Genomic DNA, 17,115 nt, shown 5'->3' with positions numbered 1-17,115 from the left:
GTGCTAACCACTGTGCCACCGTGCCGCCCCCTAACCGTGCCGTGGTTAGGCTACTGTTGGAAAATTGTGTGCAATTCTAGGCTCCTTCCTAACGGAAAGGTGTTGTGAAACTTGAAAGGATTCAGAAAAGATTTACAAGGATATTGCCAGGGTTGGAGGGTTTGAGCTATAGGGAGAGGTTGAATAGGCTAGGGCTGTTTTCCCTGCAGCGTCAGAGGCTGAGGGGTGACCTTATAGAGGTTTATAAAATCATGAGATGCATGGATAGGATAAATAGACAAAGTCTTTTCCTTGAGAGTCCAGAACTAGAGAGCATATGTTAGGGTGAGAGGGGAAAAATATAAAAGAGACCTAAGGTGCAACTTTTAACTCAGAGGGTGGTGTGTGTATGGAACGAGCAGCCGGAGGAAGTGGTGGAGGTTAGTACAATTGCAATATTTAAAAGGCATCTGGATGGGTCTATGAATAGGAAGGGTTTGGAGGGATATGGGCCGGGTGCTGGCAGGTGGGACTAGATTGGGTTGGGATATCTGGTCGGCATGGACGGGTTGGACCAAAGGGTCTGTTTCTGTACATCTCTATGACTCTGTGACCAGGAAAGTTATGGAGGACAGAGTAGTGTAGTCTATATGGATTTCAGTAAGGCCTTTGATAAGATTCCACATGGTAGGCTCTTCTGGAAGGTTAGATCGCATGGAATCCTAGGGGTGCTGGCAAATTGGATACACAATTGGCTTTACAGTAAGAAGGTAGTAGTGGAAGGATGCTTGTTGGATTGGAGACCTATGACTAGTAGAGTGCCTCAGGACTCGGTGCTGGGCCCATTACTGTTAGTTATCCATATCAATGATTTGAATGAGAATGTACAAGGCATGATTAGTAAATTTGCAAGTGACACTAAAATAGGCAGTATTGTGCACAGTGAGGAAGATTATCATAAATTGCAGCAGGATCTTGATCAGCGGGGGAAATGGGCCTAGAAATACAAATGGAGTTTAACATAGCTAAGTGTGAGGTCTTGCATTTTGGGAAGTCAAATCAATGTAGGAGTTCCACGATAAATGGTAGGGCCTTAAGGAGTGTAATGGTACAGAGGAACGTTGGAGTTAGGTGCATGGTTCTCTTAGAGTCACAGGTAGACAGGGCAGTGAAGGTGGATTTTGGCAAACTGCCCTTCATTAGTCAGGCCACTGAGTATAGAGGTTGGGAAGTTATGTTATACAGATATTGGTGAGGCTGCATTTGGAGTATTATATTCAGTTTTGGTCACCTTGCTATCGGAAGGATGGTATTAATCGGAAAGAATGCAGAAGAAATTTACGAGAATGATCCCAGGAATCAAGGGTCTGAGTTATAGGGAGAAGTTGGACAAGCTAGGACATTTTTCTTTAGAGTGTAGGAGCTTGTTGGGGGGGGGGGGGGGGGGGGGGGGGGAGAGAAGAGGAGGTGGAGGGAATCTTATAGAAGTGTTTAAGATCATGAGAGGCATGGATAGGATGAATGCATTCAGTTTTTTTTTCCCAGGGTAGGGAATCAAGGACTAGAGGATATCAGTATAAGGTTGGAGGGGAAAGAATACAAGGGAACCTGAGGGGAAACTTTTGTTAATGCAGAGGATGGTATGCATATGACACGAGCTGCCAGTGGAAGTGTTTAAGGCGGACACATTAACAGCATTTAAAAGGCATTTGAACAAATACATGGAGAGGAAAGGTTTAAAGTGAAAGGTTTAGTCCAAGTACTGGAACGGACATTTTGGTCAGCATGGACCAGTTTGGGCCAAAGGGCCTGTCATCGGGCTCTCGGACTCTATGACGCTATAAGAATCCCTCTCAATTAGTTTCAGTACAATTCATGCCCATTTAAGAATTAAAATGCATAACAACCTTCAGATCCAACTTTGTGTTGACTGGTTCCTCCTGGCTTGCCTCAGATGGAGCACCTGATCCACTGGATGCTGGTTGATGTTGGAGTTCCTCCACTGGAGGTTTCAAGCCATGGTTGTGAGCCGTTGAACCAATCCCAAAGAAATCCAAGATCATCACCCAGGTTTGAAGTGTGATCAACACATCTAAACAGTTGAAATCTACATCCACACTCCTGTTGATCTTGCTGTAACGTGTGGAAAATTCTGGATGCTTTTTATCCACTAAAAAAACATTAATATGCACTAATGAATCATCAAAATTTGTTTTAGTACAGTGCAACTTGGAGCTTTTCAATGTTGGAGATGGTGGAGGGGTCAGAGGATAGTCTGTGTCTTTGTCCATATTTTGCTTTCTTCGTGTAGAGATTGGCCTCTGGTAAAACTGGAAGACATTTTGAGCTTCTTCTATGTGAGCTGGAAGGGATCGGGGCATTTCAGGATATTCTATGTTGGAGACGGATGGACAAGACTGTGACAAGTATTCTTTTTGAGTGAAACTGGAAGGTTTTGGTGCTCCTCTAGACACCATTAGATGCTTATATTTTGAGTCTGGATTCTTTTCCAATAAATCCTCCATCAGCAGCGACCGCAGAGTGATCTGAATAGCGAGTGTATGAGGCTGGTCTTTACTGAATTCAACTTCAAAGTCTTGAAACTTTAAACTAACCAGTCCTTGCGATTCCAGAGTGAGATCGCCACATAGCTGAACCTGCAGCTCAGAGATGCAGAAATTAGCATGAATTTGAGTGAATGATCTTGACTCTGGAATTGGAAAATCAACTGGAGTTGATGGGTAGCTCACTTGGCCAAAAAGCCCACTCCCTTTCCATTCCCGTTGGAGATCAGAGAATTTTGGACTTCTCAATGTAGAAGTAGTATTGAGAGGTTCTGGCGTGGCAGTGGTTGAGCTATGTGGAGTTTTAGTGAGATCTTCACTGTATGTCAGGTTGTCCAGCGTCTGTAGGACCTGTTCATAAACATGTTTTGCTAACATCACCTGCATAACAAAGAAACAATTACACAATATTGCATTTGTCCGCAATTTGACTCCTCTGCTGTTACAGCATATCAGACTACTCACACTCAAATCAATAGGATTGCCTGACAAACCATCATCAATATGAAATATTAACCACCATCTGCCTCTTTCCAGAGATGCTGTCTGACTTGCTGAATGTTTCCAGCAGTTTCTGTATCAATTTATGATGCTTTTTAGTTATCCACAACTGGGTGGTTGGGGTGGAAGAGTGGAATTGGTGAGAGTATTGGCAATAAGCAATTTTGTCAATTCCATTGCTTTTTAGAATCACAGAATTCCTACAGTGCGGAAGCAGACCATTTGACCCATTGAGTCCATAATACCATTCCAAAGAGTATCCCCTCCAGACCAACCTCCCTACCCTACCCCTGTAAACCTAATCCACTTACCCTACACACTCCAGGGCAATTTAGCATTGGCAATCCACCTGCACATCTTTGGACTGCGACAGAAATCAGAGCACCTGGAAAACAAACCCATGCAGACCCAGGGAGAATGTGCAAACTCCACCCAAAGTTGGAATTGAACCCGGGTTCCTGGCACTGAGAGACAGCGGCTCTAACCACTGAGCCATTGTGCTGGCATTCATTTGGAACATACAACAATTAGTAAGGTCTGTTAAGAAGTGAGCAGGAGTCTAAGCTAGCTTTAGTTTAAATGACTGGCCAGATTCCAGCTGAAAAGACAGCCCTGCAACAGATCATTTCTTTCAGGTTGCTATAAAGATCAATGATATATTTTATTATTTTCTTTCAGGAGGAAATAAAACTGTTAGATAAAGGTAGAATTTGATTGTGGATGGTATTCTGAAAATCACTTACTATTTGTAATTAAAACATAATAACAAATCTGTTGTTTCATTCACTCTCTCAAACCACCTATCACAAGTTTCAATAGGTGTGTGTGAGGGCAAGTACAAAAACAAATTCAAAATGCATGTGTTATTGCTATGACCCTGGATTATATTATAATGTGATGTCTGGCAGCACAGACACACACACTGAATGCAAGCCATGATAACTAGTAAAGGGAACAATTACTGACAATTGACTTAAGAGCATAAAAGAGGAATACACAGGAAATAATACAGTTTTGCACCGAGGGTGACTCCACATAATTAGAAAACTTATTACAAATATAATCTGCAGAAACTGGAATGACCCTACTACTTTACCTTAAGAGGATTGACAAACTTTCCCTCAATCTTCATCTTACTGGTGGTCTCAAAGGAATCTGAAGAATTTTCAGCTGGGAAAGACAAACCTGGAGTTGAGTCAACTGGAATCTTCTCTAAGACAAACTGGATTGTGGTGTCATTCAAAATATGAAAGGCTGGAAACAGAAATTAAGGATATGAATGTGGTACAACTCTACCAAATAAAACAATAGTTGTTAACTAGAACTAGGTACACATGAGCACCAAATGGCATTAAATGATTACTTCAAATGCTCTCTCAATTTTCTCTCCGTATTTCCACTGAGGTTAGATGCTCTGCTCTGCCCAGATAAGTGACCATTCCAAACTTCAAAGACAATGAATGTCCGTCAGGAAAGGCTCACAGGCACATCAGCCTGAGTCCACTCTCAATATACATGCACATACACACATCTCACTATACTCACGCGCGCACACAAAAACCCAAAGCACCTCCTTGGGCTGTAAGATTCATACCGACAATGTGCAGTGCACTGTTTGGCTAAGCCACCAGGAAACTGGGACTTCACTTGGATTTGGCTTGCATAAAACAAAAATGGTATGTACCAGGCCAATTTGCAGGCAGAGCCCCGGAGACAGGAGCAGAGCAAGCAGAGTCCTGGAGCGGGGAGCGGAGCAAGTGGAGTACGCGGGGTAATCGGAGTCCTGGAGATGGAAGCAGAACCAGCATGGGCTGAGTCTCAAAGCCTGGAGCAGGGTGAGGGGGCAGAGTCATAGAGATGGGAGCAGAGCCAGTCCCGGAGTGGGGAGCAGAGCCCTGCACGGACCAAGTCCCAGAGTGGGGAGCAGAGCCCTGCACGGACCAAGTCCCAGAGTGGGGAGCAGAGCCCTGCACGGACCAAGTCCCAGAGTGGGGAGCAGAGCCCTGCACGGACCAAGTCCCTGAGTGGGGAGCAGAGCCCTGCACGGACCAAGTCCCAGAGTGGGGAGCAGAGCCCTGCACGGACCAAGTCCCTGAGTGGGGAGCAGAGCCCAGCACGGACCAAGTCCCAGAGTGGGGAGCAGAGCCCAGCACGGACCAAATCCCGGTGTGGGGAGCAGAGCAAGCAGAGTCCTGGAGCAGAGAGTGGAGTAAGCAGAGTCCCAGAGCGAGGAGCAGAGCCAGCCCTGGAGGGAGGCCAGCACGTGGAGGCAGTGTTCTGATGCCCAGTGGGCACGAAATCATGTTGGAAAAGGACTAGAACTAGAGTACTTCATAGTCACATTTTTATTATCATTCTGCACTATTTTAAACTCTACATTCCCGTGCTAATTTTCTTTTCACTACTGCAATTCTGTAACAACACTTATGTACCTAAGATGGTGTCGAGAAGCAACATTACAAACTTGCACTGCACTCATTCAAGTGCACGTGACAATAAAGGCTATTGTATTCGGTGAACTGACCTTGACCCTTCTGCACGGAATTAAAGAAATCTTGCCGCGTGAAATGTAGTTCTTCCTGGCTGGAGACACTGGCAGCACCTGAACCTGGCCGAGATGACTCGTTGGTATCTGGCTTGCAGCTGTGTACATTGTTATTCAGGGAATACAGTTTAATGTCTTTAATTTCGACCTGCAACCGGTTTCTCCCAGAATCATCCTCACCCGTCACAAAGTTCTGGATTGAAGTCCGGCCCAGGTGTCCAACCAACAACTCAGAGCTTCCAGGTTTCCGTGGGACTGTGACTACCGGCGACTCGATATTGATGTTCAAGATTAATTTTACCGGGTTCTGCTGAGGAGAATCCATCCCACCGTCTACATCATCTTCAAGTTCAAAACCAAATGTGTCCCGCGCCTTCCGTGGTTTCTCAAAAAGTAAAACCATCTCACTGTACTCTGCTGTTTTGTTCACCAGAACAGTAGAAACTTTGGATGCTGCACTCTTCAACATGTTTTGGAAGTTATCTTCGAGTTCATCCATAGATAAGGTGAGTTCTTTAAGAATTTTGGGGGAGTGGTTATAATGTAGCGACGCCATGTGCAGATTCAGCAAAAACTCTTCCTTTGACTGTTCGACAAATTTAAAGCTCAGAGCTTCACTATGGTTCATCTCAGTTTCAGGTCTCATGAAAATAGACTGAAAGAAACCAAAGTCACTTACTGCTTCATATGCTTCTGTATTTCCAATGCTCACCACAAAATGGTTCTTTATTTCATCCTGGGTCAAATCCACTAGTTGAAGACATCCAAGAGATCCATGCATTTCAAATCGGCTGCCCATGGAAACATTTACCTTTGTGCCATTAATACTCGCTGTAGCGATTTTTCTCCCCAATTTCTCCCCACTTGCAAGCCCAACAGTCCGGAGGAGCAGTACATTGAGTCGATGAATTTCTACTGCCACCTGCGTGTTCTGATCATAAGTAGACTGAATAGATTCTCGGTCCTCAAAACTCATTGCTGGATCTACATGTGACGGCTGTGGACTTGCATCATCTTTGCCTTTTGGAAAGGATTTCTGCAGGAAGCCAATCAGTTCCACCATGGTTTCAGGATTAAGGATGATGTCCAGGTTATTAACTTGCAATGACATGACCTGTAAAGAACTATCCAAGTTCATTGATGGGCAGTCCGAGCTCACAAATTGATATTCCAGTTTAATTAGGACATCCTGGTCCTGAGCAGGACAGGATGCAGTTACTTGCTCTTCCAATGCTGAAGAGTTGCTCAATGTGGTTTTTTTATCCAGTGAGGTACCATTGACTGATGTAGTGACAGATGAGTGAGGTGAGATGGGGGATTGGGCCCCACTATCTCGAAGGCTACCAGTGGGAACATCAAAACTCAAGTTTTTGTGTGAAGCCATCAGCAAGTCAAAGTCCGAACCATAGGTTTGGACAGTGTCCACCAACAACAATCCATGTACAGTAAGTGTTACTTCACTGTCGTAGGGCCTCTTCACAAAGTTGGAGTTGATGCCAAAAACTTTCAAGACAGAAATGTACCGTCCACAACTCTCAACTCCCAGCTGCATGTAATTGACTTTGAACTCTGCTAGAAGTAGCTTGGACTCAACCAATACCTCACGAGTATGCTGCTCAAGTGACATCACGCTCTGTGTCAAGCTCATCTTTGAATCCAGCAGCTTCCCTCGGCTATCCACTTTCTTAAAGATTTTCTCTCGCCGCAGAGATTGCTGCTCACCTGATTTCTGCTGCACCTCAGAAGCAGTCACCCTCAATAAAAAATTGCGCAATGCTGTGATTTTATCTTGATTCACATGTATTTTCAGTTCAGGCAACGTCCCAGACAGCATCGCACCAGGACGATTTGGATCAGAGGTGTACATTAACCGCCGTTCTAGCTGCAACAGCACATTAAATTTCTCAACGACATGTGTTGGTCCAACTTCGCTGTCCTGAACGTGTTTCCAATTGTCCATGACTCGTCCAACCATGATCTGCATGTCCATGAAGGACAGAGAGTATTTCTCATAAAGCTTATTGTTGATAAAATGTTGCTGCAGTTGCTCTTCAGTAAATCCTAAAGTCAGAAACTCTGGGGTCTTTATTCCGGGATCAGAGCTCAGCTCTGGAGGAGGGGTGTTGGGTGGCGTGGCTAGTGGTGTCTTGTACTCATCATCACTGATTTCTTCATCTTGGACTGAAAATCCTCCATTAGCTCTACCTTTTGGCTCATCTGTAAATACAAAAGAATGGAATTAAGAGGACATTGGGAAATTTCAAATTAGAGCTAAAAATACTACAAATGAACAGCTACAGCAGATGATTATCTCAAAGAAAGACTGGCTAACATTTCAAGTATAATTTTCTTTAATTTAAATGTTAACCTATTTTTTGGATGGTAGCCAGCTTAGATTTTCATGGCAATTATTTTCTTGGTAAACCTACCAGTGCCTATATATTTAATGGAAAACCAAGATTAAAAACATGCTCTCTCCCTACCCAATCAAATGCATAATGGGCACTTTATTTAGCAGATTCAGGCACTCATTTGGATGGGTTTCCCAAAAAGAGATGACGCAGGGCCATTACCAGCTCTCCTCGCAGCAGGAAAGACCCATCTCCTTATATACCAGAATGGTTTGACCCACAGCCCATTAACGTTTATACGGAAGCAATGAAGTTGATCTAGTGGATAGCTTGTAACCTGCTAAACTGAGCACTCATACGCATAATATCATTAAGAACTCCAAGTGACTCTTACTAGGAGCGACATTGATAACTGACTAAAGAAAACTTACCTCCAAAATTTGTAAGCAGAATTCGACCCAAATCCACAACAATCAGTACGGAATCTGGAGATTTGAAATCGTCTGGAAAAATCACCTGAGGAGCGGAGATGTCCAATTTCATCATCCAGCGTTTGTCATTTTCCTACCAAAAACAAAAATTTCCATTATGATCTTTAGATAACATTGTTATGTGCCAATTCTTCCTGGTGAAAACTCCTACTGACCATTTGATTAATAATGGAAAATTCAAAGATATTTAATAATGTAGTACCCGCTTCTTTATATGATCGTCTACGGCACAAGTAAAATAATCAATCTCTGAGTTGCTCCTAAGTCGCACATTACGCAGTATTGATCTTGCTGCACATATCATTGTGAGGAAAGTACCCTGTTATCATAGTCTGTGTCAATCTACATTCACTCCCTAGTCAGAGATTTGCTGAAATGCGGCCAGACAACCCTCAGTAATATTAAACTCAATTCATTGGTTCCACTTTCAAGTGAAATTCTTATTAACCCAATTTTATAGGATCAGTTCTACAACAATGCTGCTATCCCTACCCAGAATTTACTGCTTTCAAGAACAGCTCTGAATCCAATTTAATGGAAACCAGTACATTGTCACAGAGGGGACCATGCTTTCATCGAATCCTTACAGTATGACAGCAGGCTTTTCAGCCTATTGAGTCCACACCACCATTCTGAATATTCCACCCAGACCCAGACCCATATATATACTCTATCCCTGTAATCCCACATTTCCCATGGCTAATCCACCTAGCCTGTGTATCCCTGGACACTATGGGTAATTTAGCATGGCCTATCCGCCTAATCTGCACATCTTTGGACTGTGGCAGGAAAGTTGAACACCCGGTGGAAACCCATGCAGATACAGGGAGAATGTGCAAACTCCACACAGACACAGTCACCTGAGGGTGGGATGAAACTTTTGGTCTCTGGTGCTGTGAGGCAGCAGTGCTAACCACTGAGACACCGTGTTGGCTATGTTGGTTATTTACTATAACTATGGTGGATAAAGTCCATTCCATCTTTCCTCCTCCATTCTGAATAAGTATCCCAAACTTGACACAAGTTATGAACGTACGGTGAATTTAATATTCGTCCAATTGCCATTCTTCTCACAAAAATAGGTAATTAATTAAAACTTTATCCATCACAGGAAGATCTTGCATTTCAAGATCAAATATTTTAACATTATGGTGCATTACGTCCAGTCAAAAATATGGGAAAGGCTTTCTTCAAAGGATGCTCATTTTCAGTCGACAACTTAGGTGGCAGTTCTAAAAGGTCAAACTATGCTTAATGCTTTGATATCTGACAGCAAAGAATTGAAATACAGAACAAGTCTGGATGAATAACAGTTCAGCAATTTTGGAATAGAACATGGCATGACAAGAATTGAAAACACACTGGACCATTAAACAAGATTTATCAATTGCATGATTTATCATCTAGGAATTTAATTGATTAAAAAAAATGTGTTGGATCATTAATTCTGAATAACCACTGAATAGACAATTTGCTAACCAACTCATCAAATAATAAAATTTATCCCTTAATTTCAGAAGTAGTATGAAAGAATTTGAGAGATGGTCTATTTGTAATTGAGGTTCAGCAACAATGGAAAAATTGCTTAAATTATACATTGCCATTAAGAATTAGTGCAGCCCTCTTGTGGCACAATGGTAGTGTCCCTACTCCTGGTCCAAGAGGCCTGGGTTCAAGTTCCACCTGCACCACAAGTGTGCAACAACATCTCTGGTCAGAAAAATAGGTTAAATAAAAAAAAATTACTGCAGCAAATTTTAGAAAATGCAGAATGCAACTTACAATGAATTCGCCCACCAGTAGCTGGTCAATGGTTTGTCTGATTTCAGCCTTTGTTTGCATTTTCAGTTTGTTGTACTGCCGCCTTGCAGCTTCCGCTACCCGTAGTTCGAGTTCTGACTGGTAACCAAAGCCTACCAAAGTATGGAAAAGAAAATCCATAACTTAACTATAAAATGTATCAGTTTGCAAGCTCCAGATCTTAATTATCAAACTAAGAAAATAAAAAGAAATGCAGTGTGATTGTACAAAAGGAAAATAAATATATGGATGAGCTTTCTTCGAAGCAAACCCTATTTGTGAATTGTCAGAATATCTTGCCCTTTGACAGGCAATCTAAATTATTAGCTTTGTAGTCCACATTGGGGGAGAACACTGGAAATATTCTAGCTTCTTTTACCTTCCTCAAAACTCTCCCTTATTCCTAAGCAGTAGATATAAGAATATTACCATAGCAAGGACAAAGCCTGGGAAAAAAAATCTGAACAATTTAAAATATAGTTTATTGCTTCAATATTTTCATCCTTCCTCTCACTGCAATATTATTCTCGAGGTGCTGGAAACCGTATTGGGCTTTACCCAAGTAGGCATTGCTTACAAATGACAAACTCTGTTAACAAGATATGATGAAAGATAGTTGTAACAACAACTTTAGTTACTTAGCACCTTCAATGTAAACCTCGAGAAGTGAGAGAAATCAGTATGTATGAAAGGAAATATTAGGAGGTAAAATAAAGACATTGGTTGAAGAAGTGGGATTTAAGCACTTAATGGAGGGAGTTTCACAACATAGGCTCCCCCCCACTGCCAACAGCTACAGGCATAGTCAATAACAAGTGATGTCAGGAATTAGAGACCAGAGTTAAAATATATAGGGACTGTAGATTTAAATCATATTACTGAATAGGCATAAAGGGAACAAATGCAAATTTTAAGTCTGAAGCACTGGCTTTGTTTGGCTTCTAGCCTTCCAATGAGAGCAGGATAATAGATGATTGAGAGTTGATGAGAGACAGAATACTGCCACACAGGATTGAGCACGCTCATGTTTATACAGGATGAGATGCTAAGGAGGAGAGCTTCTACTAATGAGTCTGCCAATGACAAGTCCTTAATGAAGAGCTCAGCAGCAGATGGTCTGAGGCAAGGGAAGATGATGGTAAATGTTACATCGAAGGAAATACGTGATCTTTGTCTCAGACAGAAATAGAATTTGAAATTGAACAGCTGAAGTTGTTTCCAGTCTAGTTTAGCATGAGAATATGCTGGGAAGACGGATGAAGTTGACTAAAGCATTCAATGTTTATGTCTGGAGCCAACAATACAAGTGTTCATCATAACCATTAAGTCAACTATAATAGAGAAATTACGGTTAATGCAAAATTATACATCAGACTGCAATTTTACAAAATGACAGTTCAGAGTGATGGAGTGAAGAGCTGGATTGGCAGGTTATATGCTTTTTGTAGCTAAGCCTGGTGCTTTCCTCATTGGGAAATTGGGAAATTTGGCTGACTTTCTCCCTTCCCCAGCTATAAACAACTAAAGTGTGCAATTACAAATGCAAGTTGTGATACATTAAAGATGTGGATAAATGTGTAAAAATGATCTATTGCCTATTGGGAAATAATATTGAATTTACTTCATTTTCCTGACCTGAGGTATGCACTTTGCCCTTGTAGAAGAAATCTGCAACTTTCTTGATAACTAGAGGGTTGTAGATGATATTAAGAGGCCGACTGCTAACTTCCAATCTCCTCTCATAGTTACTGCGAATCGGATTTTTCTCGTAAATCATTTCAAACACAGGTGGCATCTTACATAGTGAGCCAAAAGCTGTAAAATAGAAGAAACAACATTTATACATTTCTTTAAAAAAAACTATTCCTTGGGCAATAGTTCGCTCACAATTTTCCCCAGCATTGGTGCTATCCCTTCATCATGGACATTCAGTTGAATAGAACATGCTGTACTGAATCACAAAGTACAAATTCAAAGCACAAAGAAAATCCTTAAAAGCTCCATTATGCAAACATTCTTAACGCTCCTCTCTCCAAATATAATTTGTGAGAAGTTAAAAAGATAAAAAAGCAATGGAATTTTTAGAATATGACCGATCTAAATGTATTTAAACTATTTACTTCATAAACTGATCTTCTCTCCTTAACATTCCCTCATAACAATTAAAGACAGGACACATGTCAGAAAGCTATTTCTGAGACTAGCGTTAAATAAGCCATTTCCGGTGCCTAATTCTTGACTGTAAGTAGCCTTTACCTATGTTTCTCAGTCGTAAAAAGAAAAATAAATATTCCAGCATAACGCCTCATCTGGATGTATACCTGTTGCTTCCGATAATGTGGAGCGTAATCCCAATGTTTGAGATAAGCTTGCAGGATCTTTTTCCTAAAACAGAAAGGATTCACACAGAATAAATTCTTTACATAGATTTGCAACTGAGAACAGTTAGCTATGATTCTGCTCAGATAGAACAATAGGAGTTAATATAAATCAAACTAATTGCATCTTGCAGACACAGTGTCATTTGTCTGGGAGAGCTAAGTGCAATAACAATGGAATACAGAGGGAGAGATCCCACAAAGTTATCATTAAATATAAATAAGAATATTTTCAATTGTTGTTGTAAAAGCTGACCCTAGTCTATCATTCCATAGCATCAACTGATTCAGTTCCTGGACCTGAATCCAACAACTACATACCCACTGTGTGCAGCTGAAACCTATACTCCAATTGTGATATTTGTCTGGAAGCGTAAACAAAGCAATGCAGATGATAAAATGAACATTTCCTGAGTCAAATGTATATAACAAAGTCCTTATGAACATTTTTTAATCAGCTACATCATGAGTGTGTCATTGCAAAGATTATATATATAATATATATATATATAGGGATATATATAACATTAATATTCATGTACATTGTAACTTCAACATAATTTAATATTCCAAGATTGTTCATAAAGGGGACTCAAACACCAATATGACTAGGGAGGAGAAAATAAGAGTTAGCCAAAGATACTTTTAAAAATATAAGAATACGCAGGTTTTTGAAAGTGGGCGAGGATGCAGCAACAGAGAAGGATGTAAGATTAGAATTTCAGATAGTGGATTCAAGATAATCAAAGATCCTATCATTGTTGAAAGGGAGAAGAAACTTACATTGATTGAAGGGAGTATGGAATAGAGGGACCTGGAGTATATGTGCACAAATTAGTTGAGAAAGCAATTCAACAACTGAACAGGGTCTGAGCTTTATAAATACAGGCATAGACTACAACACTAAGGAAGCAATAATATACAGGTTTATCTCAATTACACAATTGACCAGTTCCAATATCATTATATACACAACTCGAAGCGACATGAAGACAATTTCGTGACTGAGGAGTGGAATTAATAGTGGTAGCAGTGGCAGGGAGAACAAGACTTGATGTGCTGTGGTAGTGTCACTGCTTTTGAACAAGACGTTCTGGGTTGGAGTCCAATTCCAGGACTTGATGATCATAGATCACATTTATGACATGGCTAAACAGGTTAATAATCAAATTGTTAGTCCTTCCAACACAGGAAATAGAGCAGTAAAGTCTCCTTGTCAGCAAACCTTGATATTGGAGTGACATCCCTAAAGTTGCAATGTCTGGTGACAAGCTTCCTCGAAAATTTTGAGAAACAGGTTAGCATTACTTTGTCTTCAATATATTCCACTAAGTGTGAGAAGAGAAAAGAAGGTGGTGACAATGGAGTGGGTGGAGAAAAGATTTTCAAGAATGGTTCCAGGAATGGGAGACTTCACTGAAGAGCATAGAAGAGAGAAGCTACAATTGTTCTTAAAGAAGGTTAAGATGAGATTTGATTGGAAAATCATGAGTTATTTACACGGTGGAGATTGGGAGAGCTGCTTCCATTGGCTGAATAGTCAAGAAGCAGACATCATTGAGTTAAGGAAAATAGAAAAAAAGAAATAAAGGTGACTAGTTGAAAATCCCTTTTTATGTAGGACGTAGCTTGGATCCAGAATACTTTCATGAGTGTGCTGCAGGTAAATTCAACTGTGGCTTTCATTAAGGAATTGGATAACTATGAGAGAAAATAATTGTCAGCCTACAGAAAAAATATAGGGAAATTTCAGACTCAAACATAACTGACGTGTGTTGACACCTACCGGTTTGGGTGAAACTAGGACAGGGAATAAGGATCCTTGTGTTGCCAAGTCTCGCAAGAACAGGCCTCCCAGTTGCATGGAGAACAAAGATGATTCTGTGCGAGGGGAGGACTCCACCCCAATTTTCACTCCTGAAAAGTTTAAAGAAGGCATTGTAATAGTAATCCCAGATTAATAGAATATTTTAGAATTGCACGCCTCTGCACTTTCAGAAGTTTCCTCAAATCAAGATGGTCAAGATGGTTAGCTGACATCCCAAAATATTATCCATTCTCTTTTCTCCAAGTTAACTATTCTGAGCTAATAAAGTTTGCTCTAGTTTCTGAAGGTTATCATACTGAAGAATGAAAAGGAATGAAGATTTATTTTTAACAAGGGAAGGTTCCAGGGACTGGAGTATCAAAATACTTAATAATGACAAATGGAAAGCTGCAAGTCTGACCTCCACAATCATAGGTAAGCCACAAAATTTATCAAATAGGAGACAGGAATCAGAAAACTTTCCCTTTCTTTTCTTTTCTGCATCTCTCAGCTACGTACGAATGCACGAACAGGGAAGAGAAGGCCACTCGGCCCTTTGAGCATGCTCCACTGTTCAATAGGATCATGGCATATCTGACTTGAACTCAACTCTACATTATTGCATCTCACCTGTAGTCTTTTATTTCCTTGGTAACCAAGTATCTATCCACCTCTGCCTTAAAAATACTTAATATTCTGCATCCACTGCCTTTTAATGAAGGAAATTCCAAAGACACAGAAAAATGGTTCCTTATCTGCTTTAAATGAATGCCCTGATTTTTAAAATATGACCAAGATAATCAGGGTGGCTTTGAGGTACATTCCTTTATCACAATTGGTTAGGCTATTAGAATATCAATTAATGCTGAGCCTTTAATAGTGACTACTGGCCAGTTTTCCAAGTTAAGTGATATTCATATAGTCAGCGATATTTTAACCAAAGTATCACTTACCTATAACTGCCTGCCTTTTCTACTACCATCACCAAGCTTTAAAATCTAGACTCGAGATCACATAAGCATCTCTAATATTTTATCCTTTAATTTTTCTTCCTTTTAGTGACATTGTTAGTGAGTCCCTGCATTAGGAGAGTTGATCCTTCATCAAGGATTCACAATAAATAAATAACTGAAATGGCTCCAGGGTATCACCACAACCCAAGCAACTGCATAAACTACCTGAAAATTCCAAGTCCACAAAGGCGGTCTCTGTCTCATCAAGGTCTGTATCTTTTCCACGCTTGAGCAAGCTGACAGTTGCCCTTTGTAGCAGGAAGTTCAGTTTGATAAACACATGGTCCCGCCTTGTGAATGTGTTCATGGTCGATGTGTCAGTCATGGTGTCAAAGATTTCATCAGCAGCTAGAAAACAATGAAAAAAAAAATTATCCACGGAATGTTTCAAGAAACTAGACAGCATGACCAGATAATTGGTTATATGTTATCTTATACTTGCAATATCCCAGTCTGATGGTCAACCAGGTACAAAGTGTTTTCAATTTGTAATCATCAATAATATATTACGAATTCCAAGTGGCCATGACCACTGCTGAGAGAGACCCGGTCACACGAAAGCATGATGTCAGCACACATTTGCACACTGTACCATGAAAGAAAGTTGACTGGTCACAAATTTAACAAAAAATGTAAAGGTTGTAGCTGTGCTGCAGTGAGGGGTCTGGAGCCTAAGATTCATTTTTAAATTACCTGAGCAACATCTACCTTCTGTTGTAAATAAAAAAACAGCAAGTTGACATTCAAGAATTTTCCAGATATAGTAACAGAAATTGCAAGGATATCATGTGCCACTTTTCAGAAGGGCTGTGGTTAATTTTAGACATTTTGTAAAAGTTGAAATATACTAATACTTCAGAAATGTCCACTGCAGCAGAATATCTTTCACCAAATCCATTCCGGAAAAAGCCACGTTTTCTCAACCCGGTACCAATATAAATGGTTATTAATTGTGCCATCCAGTTATGCGCTGAAATAACTTAATTGCTGCATTCAAATAGTAATTTTGATAATTTTATAACTTAACTTTGAGACCAGTATCAGAATCAGTGCATTAACGAAGGCTCAAAATTAAGAAATACAAAATAAAATTGAACAATAGCAATTGTCATTATGTACATGGTGACAGATGTCCAGTGACAATAAACAGGATATTACAATCACTAATCAAGTTTTAGGATGGGTGGATAGATGCGGTGCCCCAGTTGGTTTGCTGACAAATGCAACAATAGGCAGAAAAATTATCTTGAATTCAATATTGGTTCTGAACTCGGCTAATCTCACCTGGGTTACTCATAAGGATACCACGTTTAGCCTCACTAATCTGGAAAAGATCCTTAATCATGGACTACCTAGTGACAGCTCCTGAAAAATGTACAGGTGAAGGAGCTGCCTGAGCTCAGCTGCAAGTGTAATGTAAACTGCGTGATTTATTTTTTTAAAAATATAATTTATGGCAGGTTTAGGTTCTTCGATTCTGGGTTAGTGAGAGACATGGATTTTTCTTTGTGTCTGAAGTTAATGATGTACTTGACAGCATTTCTATAGCCATGTTGATTTATTTCAAAACAGTCCTTTTTTAACCCTGACTTTGAAATTAATGGGTTTTTGAGTGTATAGATAAGAGATTTGGAACCAAACAAGCTACAGTTTAGACGATCAGGACATCTTTTTTTAAGCTTAAGG

The 17,115-nt window shown here is 40.5% G+C and overlaps 1 protein-coding gene across 5 annotated transcripts in view; it reads right to left on the bottom strand.

Annotated features, from left to right (window-relative positions):
* The window catches only part of vps13d (vacuolar protein sorting 13 homolog D), a 296,748-nt gene that overhangs the window by 239,878 nt on the left and 39,755 nt on the right, over window positions 1–17,115 (bottom strand). For all 5 annotated transcript variants that reach the window (XM_060852296.1, XM_060852292.1, XM_060852293.1 and 2 more), the window contains 9 exons: window positions 15,595–15,777; window positions 14,396–14,526; window positions 12,553–12,616; window positions 11,867–12,046; window positions 10,214–10,344; window positions 8,372–8,504; window positions 5,569–7,806; window positions 4,141–4,298; window positions 1,887–2,924 (listed from right to left, as the gene is read on the bottom strand). In XM_060852296.1, the coding sequence (XP_060708279.1) occupies window positions 1,887–2,924; window positions 4,141–4,298; window positions 5,569–7,806; window positions 8,372–8,504; window positions 10,214–10,344; window positions 11,867–12,046; window positions 12,553–12,616; window positions 14,396–14,526; window positions 15,595–15,777 (4,256 nt within the window). The remainder of the gene's footprint in view (window positions 1–1,886; window positions 2,925–4,140; window positions 4,299–5,568; window positions 7,807–8,371; window positions 8,505–10,213; window positions 10,345–11,866; window positions 12,047–12,552; window positions 12,617–14,395; window positions 14,527–15,594; window positions 15,778–17,115) is intronic.

Source organism: Hemiscyllium ocellatum, chromosome 37, assembly GCF_020745735.1.
Source record: "Hemiscyllium ocellatum isolate sHemOce1 chromosome 37, sHemOce1.pat.X.cur, whole genome shotgun sequence".
Lineage (NCBI taxonomy): Eukaryota > Metazoa > Chordata > Chondrichthyes > Orectolobiformes > Hemiscylliidae > Hemiscyllium > Hemiscyllium ocellatum.
Note: the sequence above shows the minus strand (reverse complement) of the source record. Positions and strands in the feature narration are given on the sequence as shown.